The 16,304-nt window shown below is 39.4% G+C and overlaps 1 protein-coding gene across 6 annotated transcripts in view; it reads left to right on the top strand.

Annotated features, from left to right (window-relative positions):
• wdr7 (WD repeat domain 7) overlaps positions 1 to 13,727 on the top strand; it is a 695,157-nt gene extending 681,430 nt beyond the window's left edge. For all 6 annotated transcript variants that reach the window (XM_080182523.1, XM_080182596.1, XM_080182751.1 and 3 more), the window contains one exon: positions 1,267 to 13,727. In XM_080182523.1, coding sequence (XP_080038649.1) covers positions 1,267 to 1,470 — 204 coding nt within the window. In that variant the 3' untranslated portion in view covers positions 1,471 to 13,727. The remainder of the gene's footprint in view (positions 1 to 1,266) is intronic.
• The last annotated feature ends 2,577 nt before the right edge of the window (positions 13,728 to 16,304 follow it).

The following is a 16,304-nucleotide window of genomic DNA, read 5'->3' as shown; positions in this document are numbered from 1 at the left end:
AAGCCCCCAGAGCAGTTTTCTCTGAAAATAAATTGCTTTCTGTCCATCTCAATGTTATAAAATAATTTTCTGTAATTTGATTGCTGTGATGAGGTTGAGTCATGCTGTGTTTTATGAAATATATTTATATATATCATGGCTAGTTCCTAAAATTTTAAAACTGGCCAATGACTGCAAAGACCAAATTCAAAGGGAAATACAACTATTATTTTCTCTCCTTCGGACTATACAAAGATCCATTTCATACTTTGGGTCTGGCCAACTGGAGCTGAGTTGTCTGACAGGACAAAGGATTCTGAAACCTGCCCTTGAAACTTTTAATGGTTGGAACATTAACAACCTCAGGCACCAAGATAAAGGAATATTCACCTTTTGTAAAAGCCAAAATAAAGAGATGGGAGTTATATGACATGACCCCTACCGCTCCCCACTCCAAGCTAGGAGATCCAGCTATACTATCTTGCTGTATTGCAAATCAGTCTTCCATCTTCCATTTACCAAGCAACTACACAGAAAAGGGGCTCCTACTAGATTTGCATGCCTGGCATCCATCTACACTGTTTCTGCTGGAACTTTTGAACTTTATACCTTTGCCTATATGACTAAATCATTTCTGCATGCCTGTCTCATCATGGAAATCATCTGTGGTACAAAAATGAATTATCGAGCATCAGTTTTCTGCCTGCTGGTCTCGCTGAAGGAATTCACATTAGATTTTGATTCTGGACTCACATTAAATAATAAATATTTCCTCTGTGCTCTTTGCCTTTCTTTCTTTCTTTCTCTAGCCTTCATTTATTCTGTGAATGTGTAGAGGACTATATTGCAGCCCTCTTCTTATGTTTGAGTATATGCAAATAAACTAACCCGCTAACTTCACCCTGTTGCAAGTTTACTATGAGTTTATTAATAATGATGTGGAAATGCTGGCATTGGACTGAGGTGGACACAGTAAGAAGTCTTACAACACCAGGTTAAAGTCCAGTGTGTTTATTTGGAATCACAAGCTTTCGGAGCACTGCTCCTTTGTCAGGTGAGTGGAGAGGTTGGTTATTAATAGGAATTAGTCATACCAAAACTGAGGTTAGGAAATACACCACTGTAAATGGAAAATCAAAATCCTTTTAGTTTACAGACAGGTGGTGAAAGGAAAAATCAGAACTGTTTGAATTAATTCTGTCCTGTCCACAACATAGTTTTCTTTTCTGTGTTGCTTTCATGTTTTATTTGTGTTTCATTTCTTTTATCTTTTTTATTTCTTTACAGATGAACACTTCACTATTGGGAAGTATTGGTATGCTAAACTCTGCCCCCCAGCTCAGATGTATGAAAACATACCAAGTGCCCCCTGTTCATCCTGCTTCTCCTGGTTCTCAGAATGCATTGAAACTGGCACGCCTGATCTGGACATCCAACCGCAATGTCATCCTTATGGCACACGATGGGAAAGAGCATCGATTTATGGTTTGAAGCCACCACCTTTAATCACATACAACATACTAAAGAAATAAAAATGTGTGTGCTGTTTGCAATGCTGGTTAATGTTTACATTAAGATATTTACGTGTAGATTTTTTTCTTAGAATAATTTGCAATGTCAACTTTCTGTGGGTTTTTGAAAAGAGGTGAAATGGCTGCCCAATACTTACACCCGATTACTAAATGTTAATTGCTTATTCCAGACATTGATAGTTTAAGAGTTCAGCTTTGTGTGGTTGTACATCATTTCCTTCCTGTTGTTAGTGCACATACAATCTGTTGAGATAAAAGTCTAAAAACTGTAATTGCTGTACAAAGTGTGTCCCACGCATTGCACCAACATTTGGCTCCTCCAGCTTCTATCCTAGGAACACAGTGTAAGGTAGTAGACCAAAGTCAAATTTTCATCGTCAAGAGTTGTTACAGAGACAGTTTCTTAAAATTCATCACAATGGTGCACTGGCTTTCAACACTGATCTTTCACCTCAAGGACATTGACTTGAAATAAGGCAAGATGATTACGGTTGAGGATCCTATGTGGAATTAAATTGTGAACTCTCAGCCCAGTCCCTAGTGATGCGGGAACACAGTGCAATTCTGTCCTAGCTAGCAGCCTCACGATTCAAAAAGGTCAGATCCAACCGGCGAGTTTTTGACATTGAGAGTTGGTAACAAGGAAAGGAATTTGTTTCACTTGCAACAACTGGTGAATTGTGTATTAGACAATTTGACCTGGCCCTTTGCCATTCCATTTGTAATTGATCTATCACACTCTGTTAAGGAGCCTTCTTCATTTATTTTGAAGTTGTTAATTTGGCTCTCATTATTGCCAACTCCTGACAACACTTTCATGAGTTTCAACATTTTCCACTTAGGTTATGAGTCTTGTCATCCCATTAAGAGTGTAACTTTTCAGTTCTTTTATGAAGGAAACAGGATTAACCAGCATAAGATATAACACCCAACTGTAAACCTTCTCATTAGCAACTAACCATAGTTATTTGATGTGTGATGCTGTACGAAACATAAACCGTGAACTAGATATTCAGTTTAATACACTGTTGAATTCTTCTTCAATTTTACAGAAATTCATTGTTATGTATTAGTCAGTGGTAACAAAACGAATACGCTTACCACAGCTCTCAAATATTAACAAATGGTGACATCTTGAGCTTGGTTTCTTGCATTCTTTTTCATTGTACTGGAACGTTAATTTAACCTTTCAATTGCACACAGTCGCTGCTATAGACACCTAACTAGTGCACGTAAATGAATGGAGCAAAACATAGTTAAGTGAAGAATTACGGCTTGTCGAAATTTCAGGATTCTGCGAATTTACCTGTCACTGATGAATCTAACACTTGCTATTGGAGATCCTGTTTGGATGCCTTAAGGAAGGTGTTGCAAGGAGAATTCATGCCTGGTGTTTGTTGGATTACGAATTTCACAAATTGCCAGTTTCCTGAAATATTTGACACGTTTCACTAGTTTTTTGTGGCACCCGATCCATGTTTTAACATGGCTCATCCACGTTGTGACTACTCCCAGAGAGTCCACAACCAAGGAAAGGGACCTCAATGTTGTGGGAGTCATGTAAAGCTACTTACCCTGGGTCTCGCTTTCAACCAACTGTGGGATGTCATCCAAACAGGAACTTAATAACAACATGCACACCAACACACAAAATAACAGTCAACAGGTTTTATCCAGTTAAATGCCAACCACCATCAGTCACAGTCAGTCAGAGTAACGCAGTGTACCTCGTCCCTGATGTTCAGGTATAAACAGATGTTTTTCCTCCACTAAGGTTCTACAATACCTTTCGTTCAAGCATGCCTGGTCTTCAATCTTGGGTATGTTCCTCCCAGCAGACCTGTTTACGAATCAGCAATCAACTGTTTCCAAAGTTCAATGACTGTGATATCATCAAACTTGAGATTGGATGGGCGAATGACTTATATTTTGCAATTGCCAGGAACCTCAGTAGGCTGCTGTTCATCTCTAACCATTTCCCTTAAATGTCCATTACGAAACTAAAGAAGTTAATTGACGTGCCTCCAGTTGGTCCCATAATTTTGCCTTTCAGATGTTGATATTTTAGCTGTTTCTCAGCCCATGCTTTCTCCAGCGGGTTACTGTTATCCTCACACCGTACTGTCACATCCACAACCATAACTTTATCACTTTTAATGAATACCAGGTCTGATTTCCACAGTGACTTATCTCTAGTGAGAAGTTTCGACTCGAAGGATTTCCAGCCGGATTTGGAGATGAGCTGCTGCAGTTGATCCAAAATTTTGTTGTGTTTTTTTGAACTGTGCATTTTTTAGGAATGGGCAAGTGCTAGAAATATGAACAGGAAATTTGAAGAGGGCCTCACATCTCCCACACGATTTAATAGTGTGAATTTGCCCATGTGTCATGTACATCTCATGGGATATAGGTTACATTGTGGTAGCAAGTTATTGATGAGTCTTGTTTGATGCAACTGCATATTTTAAGCCAAGTGTTTGAGGAATAATCATTGCCGTAGTATTTGATCCCATTTCCTTGAGTCTGGAGTTTGGTCCATTCAATAAATACAATCTTCTGCAAGCTAGATATTTATTGACCAGTTTTGAGATTGCAGGTGGGTCAGTGCCTGCCCCTTGCATGTCCATGACTTCATGGGAAACATCCTTTTCTTGCATCACTCTGTCACCGTTCTCCTCTTTCAAGATGATCTCAGTTTCCCTAAGAACTTCCGTAAGGTTTCTCAGGGATTTGATTGTCGCTTGGTTATTTGTACCACTGAATTCAAATGCTTCCATTGGATGTTGGAATTTGAACTTCCAGTTTAGGTAGGCCTGGTCCTCCGTTGCTATGGCTCCTGTAAAGGATATCATTCAGGATGTATTGTGCAAGATGGAGAATGTCCTTTACAGCATTTTTGATGGTATGGTCCAACTTCATGAGAGTGTTCTGAAATACTTCTGCTAGAATCCAATGGAAGTCAGTTCTTGGAATCAAAAGATTTCAAACCTTTGGATAAATCTTAATTCTGCAGCTTTCAGACTCTTTCCAGTTATCTAGCTTGGGCCTCCACTTTTCTTTAGCCACCTGCACCCAAGGGTCAATTCTCACTTATAGAATTCCTACAGTGCAGAAGGAGGCCATTCAGCCCATTCAGTTTGCACCGACTCTCCCATAGACCATCCTACCCAAGCCCTATCTCCACAACCCCACATATTTACCCCACTTACCCTCCTAACCTACAAATCTTTGGACACCAAGGGATAATTTAGCATGGCTAATCCACCTAACCTGAAGATCTTTGGATTGTGGGAGGAACTGGAGCATCTGGTAGAAACCCTTGTAGCCACAGGGAGAACATGCAAACTCCAACAGACAGTCACCCAAGGAATTGAACCCAGGTCCCTGCCAGTGTGAGGCAGCGGTGCTAACCATTGTGCCACCATGCTGCCTCACAGCACCAGGGACCCAGTTTGGGTCCATGTCTGTGTGGAATTTGCACATTGTCCCCATGTCTGCAAGGGTTTCCTCCCATATTCTGAAAGACGAGCTGGTTAGATGCATTGACCTGAATAGATGCCGGAATGTGGCGACTTGGGGAATTTCACAGTTACTCCATTGCAGTATTAATGTAAGCCTAACTTGTGACATTTTTATATTTATAAAATCCTATTCGAGCAAGTATATCAACTACAATTTCCCCCAATTAAGTCTCATCCAGATATATTGCATTATCTGCACAGGTACAGTTACAGGTTTCTCTAAGCCAACTTTTCATTAATGAGTATTTGAACAAAAGAGCTCAGCAAAACTGGCTCGCCCTAAAGGGTTTCATGCAGAGTTTTTAGTATGGCACAGTGATAACTTCAAATATGCAAGGCTCAGAAGGATGCTACATTTGGTAATGAAATATCTTGAAACACTTTCAAACCCAATTCAAATACATAAACTAGTAAATGACAGAAAAACCATTTTGAAATCTGCTCAAACTGAAATGATAACACACAACCTTGTCCTTGCAGAGGTCATGTGATGCAGAAGATGCCTGTAATTTGATCTAGAAGTCATAAAGAGTATAGTTTGGGCAAAAACTGTCGCTTGTCGATTCACTTAACAGGAATTTATGACTGAAAGAATCATTAAATGACTGATTACAGTGGGCAAGGTACATAATTCTTCTGTGCTAATGAAAGCCTTTTATTTGTCAGATATTCATAGAAGGGCAAGGGCTATGTTAATTTTTTTAATGAAGGCCAAAATTACCTTTATTAATTCTTGGCAAAACGTTCAGCATTTTGTCAAAGTATCTGCCCTCTCTTAACTTGCATTTTGGCAAATGGTTCTTTTTCATAATGATTTAATATTTATACTTTATGGCTATGAATGTGTGTCTAGGATGTTTGTTCTACTTGTGCATTTTAAGTTCCACTGTTTTGCACACACACTAAACTCATTTTGCACTTTGAATAGATCCCAATTCATTTCATTTTACTTTTACGGCCCAGAGGAAGAGTTTTTTTCTTCCCAGTCAGTTTTATACCAGGTCTAGAAAAGAACTGTCCACTTAGTTTCAGTACCCTGCCCTTCTCCCATAACCATTTCATTTCTTTCATTTCCATATATCCATGGCCCTTTTAAAAATTGATGCAACTTCTGCTTCCACTATCATTTCTGGTAGGACATTCTATATCATAGAAACTAGAAGCACAAGTAGGCCATTCAGCCCTTCAAGCCTGCTCTGCCATTCATTATGATCATGGATGATTACCAAATTCAATATCATGATTCCCTTTCCCTTCATATCCCTTGATTTCTTTAACCCCAAGAGCTATATCTAATTTCTTGAAATCAGATCATGTTTTGGCATTTGAAAATAAAAACCCTCAATCTCCAATTTGATCTTTTGGTGATTGTCTAAACCATTTACTGACTCACTATTTGGTTGAAATAGTTTTTTTTGATTCAGCATTTCAAATCACTTTATTATGCTTTGCTAAAAGAGTCACACCTAATTTTCATAATTGAAGTTTGTCCTCCTTGTTATAGCCTTAATGATCTCTCCTACATTCTCATAAGAACATAAGAAATAGGAGCAGGAGTAAGCCATCTAGCCCTTCGAGCCTGCCCCGCCATTCAATAAGATCATGGCTGATATGTTGTGGCTCAGTTCCACATTCCCGCCCTCTCCCCATAACCCTTAATCCCCTCGCTTATCAAAAACCCATCAACCCGTGTCTTAAAAATATTTAGCGAGGCAGCCTCCACCACCTCAACGGGCAGAGAATTCCAGAGATTCACCACCCTTTGAGTGAAGAAGTTCCTCCTCAACTCCGATCTAAACTGCCCCCCCTTTATCTTGAGGCTGTGCCCCCTAGTCCTACTGTCCTTTCTGAGCGGGAAGAGTCTCTCCACCTCTATCCTATCCATCCCATTCATCATCTTATATGTCTCAATGAGATCTCCCCTCATTCTTCTAAACTCTGCCTCTCCTCATAGCTCAACCCCCTCAACTCCAGTATCAGCCTAGTAAACCTCCTCTGCACTCCCTCCAAGGCCAAAATATCCTTGCGTAAGTACGGCGACCAAAACTGCACACAGTACTCCAGCTGCGGCCTCACCAATGCCCTATACAGCCGCAGCAAGACCTCCCTACTTTTATATTCAATCCCCCTCGCTATGAAGGCCAGCATCCCATTCGTCTTCCTGACCACCTGCTGCACCTGCAGGCTGGGTTTTTGCGACTCATGCACAAGGACCCCGAGGTCCCTCTGCACCGTCGCCTGCTGCAGTTTTTCATCAAGTAAGTAATAGTCCTACCATTATTCCTACCAAAGAGGACCACCTCGCACTTGCTAACATTAAATTCCATTTGCCATTTCCTGGCCCATTCGCCCAGCCTATCTAGATCCTTCTGCAGACTCTCCACACCCTCCGCGCAATTTGCCGTTCCACCAATCTTGGTGTCATCAGCAAATTTCGACACCATACACTCGGTTCCCTCCTCCAAATCATCTATATAAATGGTAAATAGCTGAGGCCCCAGCATTGACCCCTGGGGCACTCCACTAGTCGCTCCCTGTGCCTCAACACCCAAAACGTGATATAACATTCTAAACAGTGGTTTGTATAGAAATGCACTATTTCTTTATTATTTTATCCCTTTATTTATGACTTTAAAGACCCTCAACTCAAACTCCCACCAATGAGTTTCTAAATTGTGAGGTATGAAAAAAGGATTTGCTTCTAAAGTAATGACGTGGAATCAGCGTTGGACTAGGGTGTAAGAAGTGTCTCAACACCAGGTGAAGGAGCAATGGTCTAAAAGCTCATGATTCCAAATCAACCTGGTGTTGTGAGACTTCTTACTGTGCCCTTCTAAAATAAGATACAGGGTTATGACGTAGTTGCATGGTCAGTAGTTAATTTTTTTTGCTCATTTTGCTTAATTTATTTCCATTATCTTTTCATACGAAATTATTTTTATTTTGAAATAAGAGAGAACTTCTTTCATTAGCTGTTCTCTTTACAAACTGGTTTTGTAGACTCTTACACACACTGAAGAACAATTTTATTTTCTGTACAATTATTCACCATCTAAGACAAAGTACTTGTAATTCAAAACTTTACAGAAGTAGCAATAAGTTATCAAGGTCATTCTATGAGTTGAGGTGATATTTGTTTGATATATCAGATAGACAATAGGAATGGATGTTGTATTCTAAATTAAATAATATTACAGAATGTTTTTTTCCATCATATGCACATGCTGACAATAATAAAGTCCAATGATCAGTACTAATTGACAGCAGGCGAAGTGGAAAAGCATTAATCTGAGTAATACATTTAAAGATTTGTGTCCTAAGGATTTTTTCTCCATATTTTGCATTGTGAGTTTTTATTTCCTGTCTGATGGCTAAGCTAGGACATACAAGCTAGGTCAATACCAGGTGTTAGCTGTGGCCTACATTGAATTAGTTACAATTAGCTTCCACGGTCCCTCGATTAAGGATAAATCAACTAAGGTTTCCACATTTAAACATTATCAGTGATCTTTATTAAATATGTGAGCATCAGGTGAGGACGCAATTAGGTTTGACTAAGATTATGTAAAATAGCCTGTTGATATTCACACTCCAAGCTGTCTTATGAAGGATGGCTACTGGAACAACGCTAACTAATGCCGCAGAAGCAGAACCCAGGGAGATCAGATATCTTCATGAAAGAAGAATGGATGGGAGAAAAGCAGCAGCAAAGGGCTGGAAATATTCCTTAAAGAAAAACAAAGAACATCTTGTGTTCAAATCTGAAGGAGAAAACATAACAAGTATAAATTACAGAATACGGGCGATTGAGATGTAATCAGGACAACTAGATTTTGATTATTTTTCAAGAAATAAAATTCATCACGTTGTTTTATTTTGTGTTTTCCAAATTCTATTCTCTGAAATATTGGTGGGCTGCTTCTAAAATAAATGTTCTTAAATTTCCATAAATGCAAACAACAACAAAATGTATTTGATCTAGTGCCTTTAAAGTAAAAAAAAGCCCAATGTGTTTCACAGAAGCATTATAAAACAAGCTATGAAACCAAGCCACTTAAGTGTACGTTACAACAGATGATCAAAAAGCCAGGACAAAGAGTCCATTTTAAGGAGGAAAGGGAGGTGGTGACGTGCAGGGAGGAAATTCCAGAGTATTGGATGTCGACAGCTTAAAAAAAGGTCACGAGTGGTGGAATAATTTAAATTGTGGATGCTCAAGAGGCCAGAATTAAGTGAATGTGGACCTTTTGTAAAGTTGCTGGACTGAAGGAGAGTAAAGAGATCAGGAGATGTGAAGCCATGGAGAAATTTGAAAACAACAATGAGAATTTTTAAATCAGGATGTTTTTTGACCGGGTGGCAATGTAGGTCAACAAACACAGAGGTGATAGATTCCCGACAATGCAGAAGGAGGCCATTCGGCCTGTCAAGTTTGCACCAACTCTCCAACAGAGCATCCCACCAAGGCCCTATTCCCCACATATTTATTCCATTAATCCTCCTAACCCACACATCCTGGGACAATAGCGTAGCCAATAGACCTAACCTGCAGATCTTCAGACTGTGAAAGGAGGAAACCAGAGCAGACACAGGGAAAATGTGCAAACTCCACACAGTCACCCAAGGCTGGAATTGAACTGGGATCCCTGACGCTGTGAGGCAGCATTGCTAACCACTGTGTCACTGTGCCACTCTAGTTGAACAAACCTTTGCGTGAGTAAGGACATGGGCAGCAGAGTTTGAATGATCTCAAGACGGTAACGTGAGAGATTAGTCAGGAGTGTGTTGATACAGTCAAACAGTATAGCAACAAAGACGGCTGGGGATTTCTGCAGCAGATTGGATGAAATGGGTGATTTTGCAGAGGTGGAAATAGGCGGTCTTAGTAATGGCATAAATATGTGGTCAGAAACTCACCTTAATAAAAAAAAAATCAAGATTACAAACAGGCTGGTTTAGTCTCAATCCATTGACAGGGAGAGTGATGGGGTCAGCAGCTAGGGAGTGGAATTTGGAGCAGGAATCAAAAACCATGGCTTCATACTTCCCAATATTTTATTGAAAGTAGTTTCTCCCATTCAGTACTTGATGTTAGGTAGACAATCTGATCATTTAGTAATGGGGAGGAATCAAGAGAGGTAGTGGTGCATTAGGGCTGAGTGTCATCAGTGTACGTGTGAAAATTGCACCAAGGTGCAGCAGCAAGGTGAGAAACAATAGTCAAGGACAGTTCCTTGGGGCATACCAGAGATAACGCTTTGGGAGTGAAAAGCAAAGCCATTACGTGTGATGCTCTGGCTACTATAAGAATGGAACCAGGTGAAAGTAATCCCATTAAGCTGGACAACAATGGGTAGGTATTGGAGGAGGTTGCTATGAGCGAGTGTGTCAAAGGTTAAGTGGAAATGAGGGGGGTTAGTTTACCTATGGCACAGCCACCGTCATGTGAGCAAATAATGACTGACCCCCTTGGGGTCTTTCTGGAGTTGAGTTGGCTCTAAAGTAACATGCTTGGCAATGGAAAGTTGAAACTATGTCAGTCTTTTGTGGTAAACTTGTAAGTTAATATAATGGTGCTGACTAGACATGCAGTGGACAGTTTACCGTAAATGCTTGCTGGAGAGTAGCATTTGACTTAGCTGCTTAAACTTTTTTTTTATTAGTACAACATTATTCTTGCACATACCTAGGGAAAATAAGTCTCTGGACTAAATGGGATGTATCCCAACAGAGGAATGAGTGTGTGCTCCATGTCAGATTAATAGAAATTATACTTATATGAATTTCTCAGTAGCATGGTTTGGAAACTCTGAACCATGTTCCGATCTTTCTGTTTGTCAATAGCTTTGTTGGTTTAAAAAATGTAGTCAAGTGGGAGGAAGATTGGTCAAATCTGTATTGTTTTTGCTTTCAATGTGCTCAGTGTCTTTTGACCATAGTTTGTTAAGATTATAGGCTGTATATAAAAACATTACTTTGCTGCAAAACTACCACAGATAAAACAATACCTTTATTAAAAAAATACATAATCTATTTTCCAGCTAACATATCTGATTGAGTCAGTTCCATAAAATATTAATTAGGCAATTTGACACACCAGAAATTGCCTTTTAAACAATTAACAATGCTATAAGTTTGGTAAGATTTTAATGATGTTTACATTAATGGAGATTTTTTAAAAATTGGTCACTTAAACCTTTAGTTTAATGGTCCAGAAATAATGTGGCTAGTTTAAAAGGTGACCACTTAATACATAGTACAGGTAAAAACCACAAAAGGGGGACATTGCTTTGATTTTTTTCAGAAGAGTCAAAAATGAATTGTAAATTCCTGTTGAAAATATGTTTATGAGAAGACCTAAAATTCTGTTCGAAGTCTCTGTGATTGTTTGTAAACTGGTAGTTTTGTATTGTGTAAGCATTGTGCATTTGAAGTTGCTTTGATATCAAATTTAGTCTCAATACGTGGTGTTGTGTTATCCGTTATCTTCTACAAAGGTGTTGATTTGCAGTACAAAGCCTGTCTTCAACACTATACAATGAATGAATATTTCTCTTGTAAATTATATCAATGTGAAATGCTAGAGATGTAAAGTAGGATTTGGGACCAATTCAGGTGTTTCTTTGACTTGTATTCATCCAGGTGTTATCAAATGCCCCATATCCAGTTGCAGAGTTGATTCCAATTATTATTGACAAATAGACACAAGTTGGATTAAAGATTCCAACCAATCTTAAGTCAGGAAAGTTTGAGTTCTTCCAACAAAAAAAAGGAATGCTTTGTGTTTCAAAGTGGTGGTTTCTCCTACTGCATCTGCTGAAGTTCAGTCATTTCTCTGTCTCCTTAAGTTAGGGAAAAAAAACTTTGCTTCATAAATTCTGATGTTAAATATTTTAACCTGAATCTGAAATGACTTCCCTCATCCACAGTATTTATTGCCAATTATTATTAGCCTTTTCCTTTAAATTCATGTAGAATCTCTTTCAGTATTGATACACAGTTTCTACTGTATTATAATTGGGAATAAACTGAGCAGTGTTGGTTGGTTTCCCTCTGAGAATTCCTTGTGTGAAAAATCACAGGTAACTTACCTGAATGATTGAAGCCAGTGTTACTTTGGAGTTGTGGCTTGGATAGCATGTTCTTCCTTTCCTTTTAAGTGTCCAAAATTCCAGAATTTTGCTGAACTTTTAAAACATCTATAATTCGCATTTGTGTATTTTTTGATATTGGTTATATCTCTCAAAATTAAAATAATTACAATAGACATCTTGTTTTTGTACATTGAATCATAGAATTTTACATCGCAGCAGTTATTGTCAGTAGTGTTGATTCTCTGAAAGAGCTGACCACTTAGCTCTATTCTTGTCCTTTTAATCCTTTTAATTTTCTAATATTCATACCACTCCCTTTCAAAAGCTATTTTGCATCCTACTCCCAAAACTATTTGCTATAGGGTATTCCATGTCCTAACAACCCTCTACATTAGAATAAAACACACTCCCAAGCACTCCTTCATAGTTTTTGTGATTACCTTAAATTTTGCCCTGTATATTGTGAAGGAAAAATATGTGACACCTGAACTTATGGGAAGAAAGTTGTATATCGAGCAACAGCGATTTTGCAGAGTTAAATACAGCCAAATTGAAATTTCCGCTTCTCTAAACACTTTATAGTAAGTGCAAATTTCCCTTTAAAGCTGAACCACAAGTCAGGATCTCATAATCACATCCTAATTGAATCCAGTAAAGTATCTTGGAAACATAACACCAGAGAGTAATAAAAAATCAGATTTGGCTACGTTAGACAAATTTATAACATTTGGTTGGGTTGCATTGGCAGAGATAAGGCAAACAAATTGAACCCCTAGTAATAAGGAGCAAAATTGTTTAGTTGAACATGTAAAATGAGCATTCTGATGATTTTGATCACCTACTTAGAGCTGTGTATTCTCCCACCCATTAATATTAAATTCTTTATGGGGTGGGGAGGGGAATGATATCTCATAATTCATCTCAAAACTCGACTCAAAATCTCATAATTCGACTCAAAACTCCTTGTTTAACCCATGAGGTAAACATGAATAGAATAGCTTTTTATATCCTGTTGCTTTCAACTTCCCCCAACCCAACTTCCCCCGTCCCTCAAGACAACCTGGCCAAATCTGGCAAAAATTGTACACTTGAAGGTAACATTGTATACGAATGTCAGTTAATTGGAATTCAAGCTCCGGGTAATTTGATGTACTAATAATGTACCTTTTGGTGGTCAACAATGCTTCTTAGAAACTGTGAGTAGTCCTGAGCAAAAGAGTTGTCTGGCTTGCAGACCAAATATTGTGCAATAATTTAATCCAATTTCATTCAGTTCAGTTCAGAATTACAATATCGCTTTTCAGATTTGCTGCACACCTGCTACAAAAAATGGTACTACGAACTTTATCTTTAGTCAACACCATATTTGGATTAGTCATTTGTGTACATGATATGAAATTAACTGTCTGGCTTTTCGCCACATCTGATTGTAAAACAAATTACTTGTAAAAGTAATAATTTACTGTCATTTGTTCATTTAAATAGTTGTAAATGTCTCTCTGTCCTGTAAATTATTTGCTTTGCAGTTTGTCCCATCATGTTGCTTTTGGTTTCTGCAATTCTATATCCGTGTGTCTAATTAAAGTAGAATTTTAGTTCAAGTTATTTGTTGTTATTTTTCTAATATACCAACTAGAGATATTCTCAAAGAAATATGACTTAAACATTTAAAAGTTTAAAGTTTATATATTAGTCATAAGTAGGCTTACATTCACACTGCAATGAAGTTAGTGTGAAAATCCCCTAGTCACCACACTTCGGCACTGTTCTGATACACCAAGGGAGAATTTGGCATGGCCAATTCACCTAACCTGTACATCTTGGACTGTGGGACGAAACCAGAGCACCCAGAGGAAACCCACACACACACACGGAGAATGTGCAAACTCCACACAGACAGTGACCCAAGCCGGGAATCAAACTCAGGTCCCTGGTGCTGTGAGGCAGTAGTGCTAACCACTGTGCCAGCGTGCCACCCATTTAAACTGTGATGTGGCTAGTTAGAGGGAAAAACCTTCACTTTTGAATTTAATAGGTGCTGGATGGTGTGTTTTCCTCTGTAAGGTAGCTCCTGTTAAGCAACATTTCCAGATTCCTCAGCCAATTTAGTGGTGACTGCCCACTGTGGTACTGAATCATATTGACCCTCAGGCTGTGCTGACTTAGCACATGCCTCCTAGAGTAAGGGGCACTAGAAGTACTTATATTGAAACAGTGGCACCTTTCACAACCTTAAGACATGCCAAAGTGGTTCACCTCCATTGAAATTACGTCTAAGTGAAATTCTGTAGGGAAATGTAACACAATATTGCACACACCAATGTCCTCCAAACACTAAATTTGAGGGATAGGATAGAGGTGGAGAGACTCTTCCCGCTCAGAAAGGACAGTAGGACTAGGGGGCACAGCCTCAAGATAAAGGGGGGACAGTTTAGATCGGAGTTGAGGAGGAACTTCTTCACTCAAAGGGTGGTGAATCTCTGGAATTCTCTGCCCGTTGAAGTGGTGGAGGCTGCCTCTCTAAATATTTTTAAGACGCGGGTTGATGGGTTTTTGATAAGCGAGGGGATTAAGGGTTATGGGGAGAGGGCGGGAATGTGGAACTGAGCCACGACAGATCAGCCATGATCTTATTGAATGGCGGGGCAGGCTCAAAGGGCTAGATGGCCTACTCCTGCTCCTATTTCTTATGTTCTTATGAGATAAAATTCATTTTTACAGCTCTTTGCTTTCCACCTCCTTTAGCCCCTCAAGATAAACTGCGAAAGATGTGGCCTTCAGGAAATCTTGAATCTGGATGCCAGTAAATTGGAATGCAAAGCCTGGGAGTCACACAGTTCCAATTTAGATTCAACAGTGTTCCTTAAAAAGTGATAGTGCTGAGCAAATATTGTTTGATGAATTTGCTGATTTGATTCATTTTAGGATTGTGATGTCACTCCAACCCTAAACTTTGGTGAGGCCACAGCTAGAGTACGGCAGTTCCGGTTGCCACATTATTGGAAGGATGTGATTTCACTGGGGGGGTTGCAAAGGAGATTCAACGGGATGCTGCCTGGGATGGAACATGTAAGTTGGGTAGAAGAGAAGGTGGGTTGGGTTGTTTTCATTGGTGTGGGTATGCCGGCGTTGGACTGGCGTAAACACAGTAAAAAGTCTGACAACACCAGGTTTTAGTCCAACCTATTTATTTGATAATATACTCACTAGCTTTCGGGGTTAGCCCCTTCGTCAGGTGAATGCCAGAACTCTCCATTCACCTGACGAAGGGGGTAACCCCGAAAGCTAGTGAGTATATTATCAAATAAATAGGTTGGACTAAAACCTGGTGTTGTTTTCATTGGAGCAGAGAAGACTGAGGGGCAACCTGAATGAGATGTACAAGATTATAAGGGGCATGAACAGAGTGGGTATGGAGCAGCTATTCCCCTTAGTTGAAGGATCAGTCACATTTGAACATAGGTTCAAGGTAAGGGGCAGGAGGTTTTAGGAAGGAGGGATGAGAGGAAAACATTTTTAACCCAGAGGGTGGTGATGGTCTGGAATGCGCTGCCTGTGAGCATAGTAGAGGTGGGTTGCTTCACATCCCTTAAAAAGTATCTGGATGAGCACTTGGCAAGTCATAACATTCAGGGCTATGGGCCAAGTGTTGGCAGATTGGATTAGGTGGGACTTCAAATGTTTCTAATGTGTCAATGCAGACTCAATGGGCCAAAGGGCCGCTTCTGCACTGTATAATTCTATGATTCTATATCTGCTGCTCAACTAAACTTGCAGCTTCATGTGTTCCAAGATTTAGTCAGCACCATATGGAGAAGCATGGACAGATAATCTGATTTAGTAACAGTGGTTTGGGGATAAATACCAACCAGGACCCTGGGGAAATCCTTTTGTAAATAGTGCCATGGCGTGTTTTGTATCCACTTGAAAGGGAAAACTGATGCCAGTTTAATGGATTGTCTGAAAGATGGCATCAGTGATGGTGCTGTCCACATTCAGTACTGCACTGAAGTGGCAGTCTATGTACAAAGTATGAATACATATTGGAATATTCTTCTAACACCAAGGGAAGATTTATGGAATCTAATTTCCAAACATGTCATTTCAAATGTTAATAGGAACCATCCTCTTCCCGCTCAGAAAGGACAGTAGGACTAGGGGGCACAGCCTCAAGATAA

Source organism: Carcharhinus amblyrhynchos, chromosome 1 (assembly GCF_965287045.1).
Source record: "Carcharhinus amblyrhynchos chromosome 1, sCarAmb.v2.hapA, whole genome shotgun sequence".
NCBI classification, from domain to species: domain Eukaryota; kingdom Metazoa; phylum Chordata; class Chondrichthyes; order Carcharhiniformes; family Carcharhinidae; genus Carcharhinus; species Carcharhinus amblyrhynchos.
This window is presented reverse-complemented; position numbering and strand designations above follow the sequence as displayed.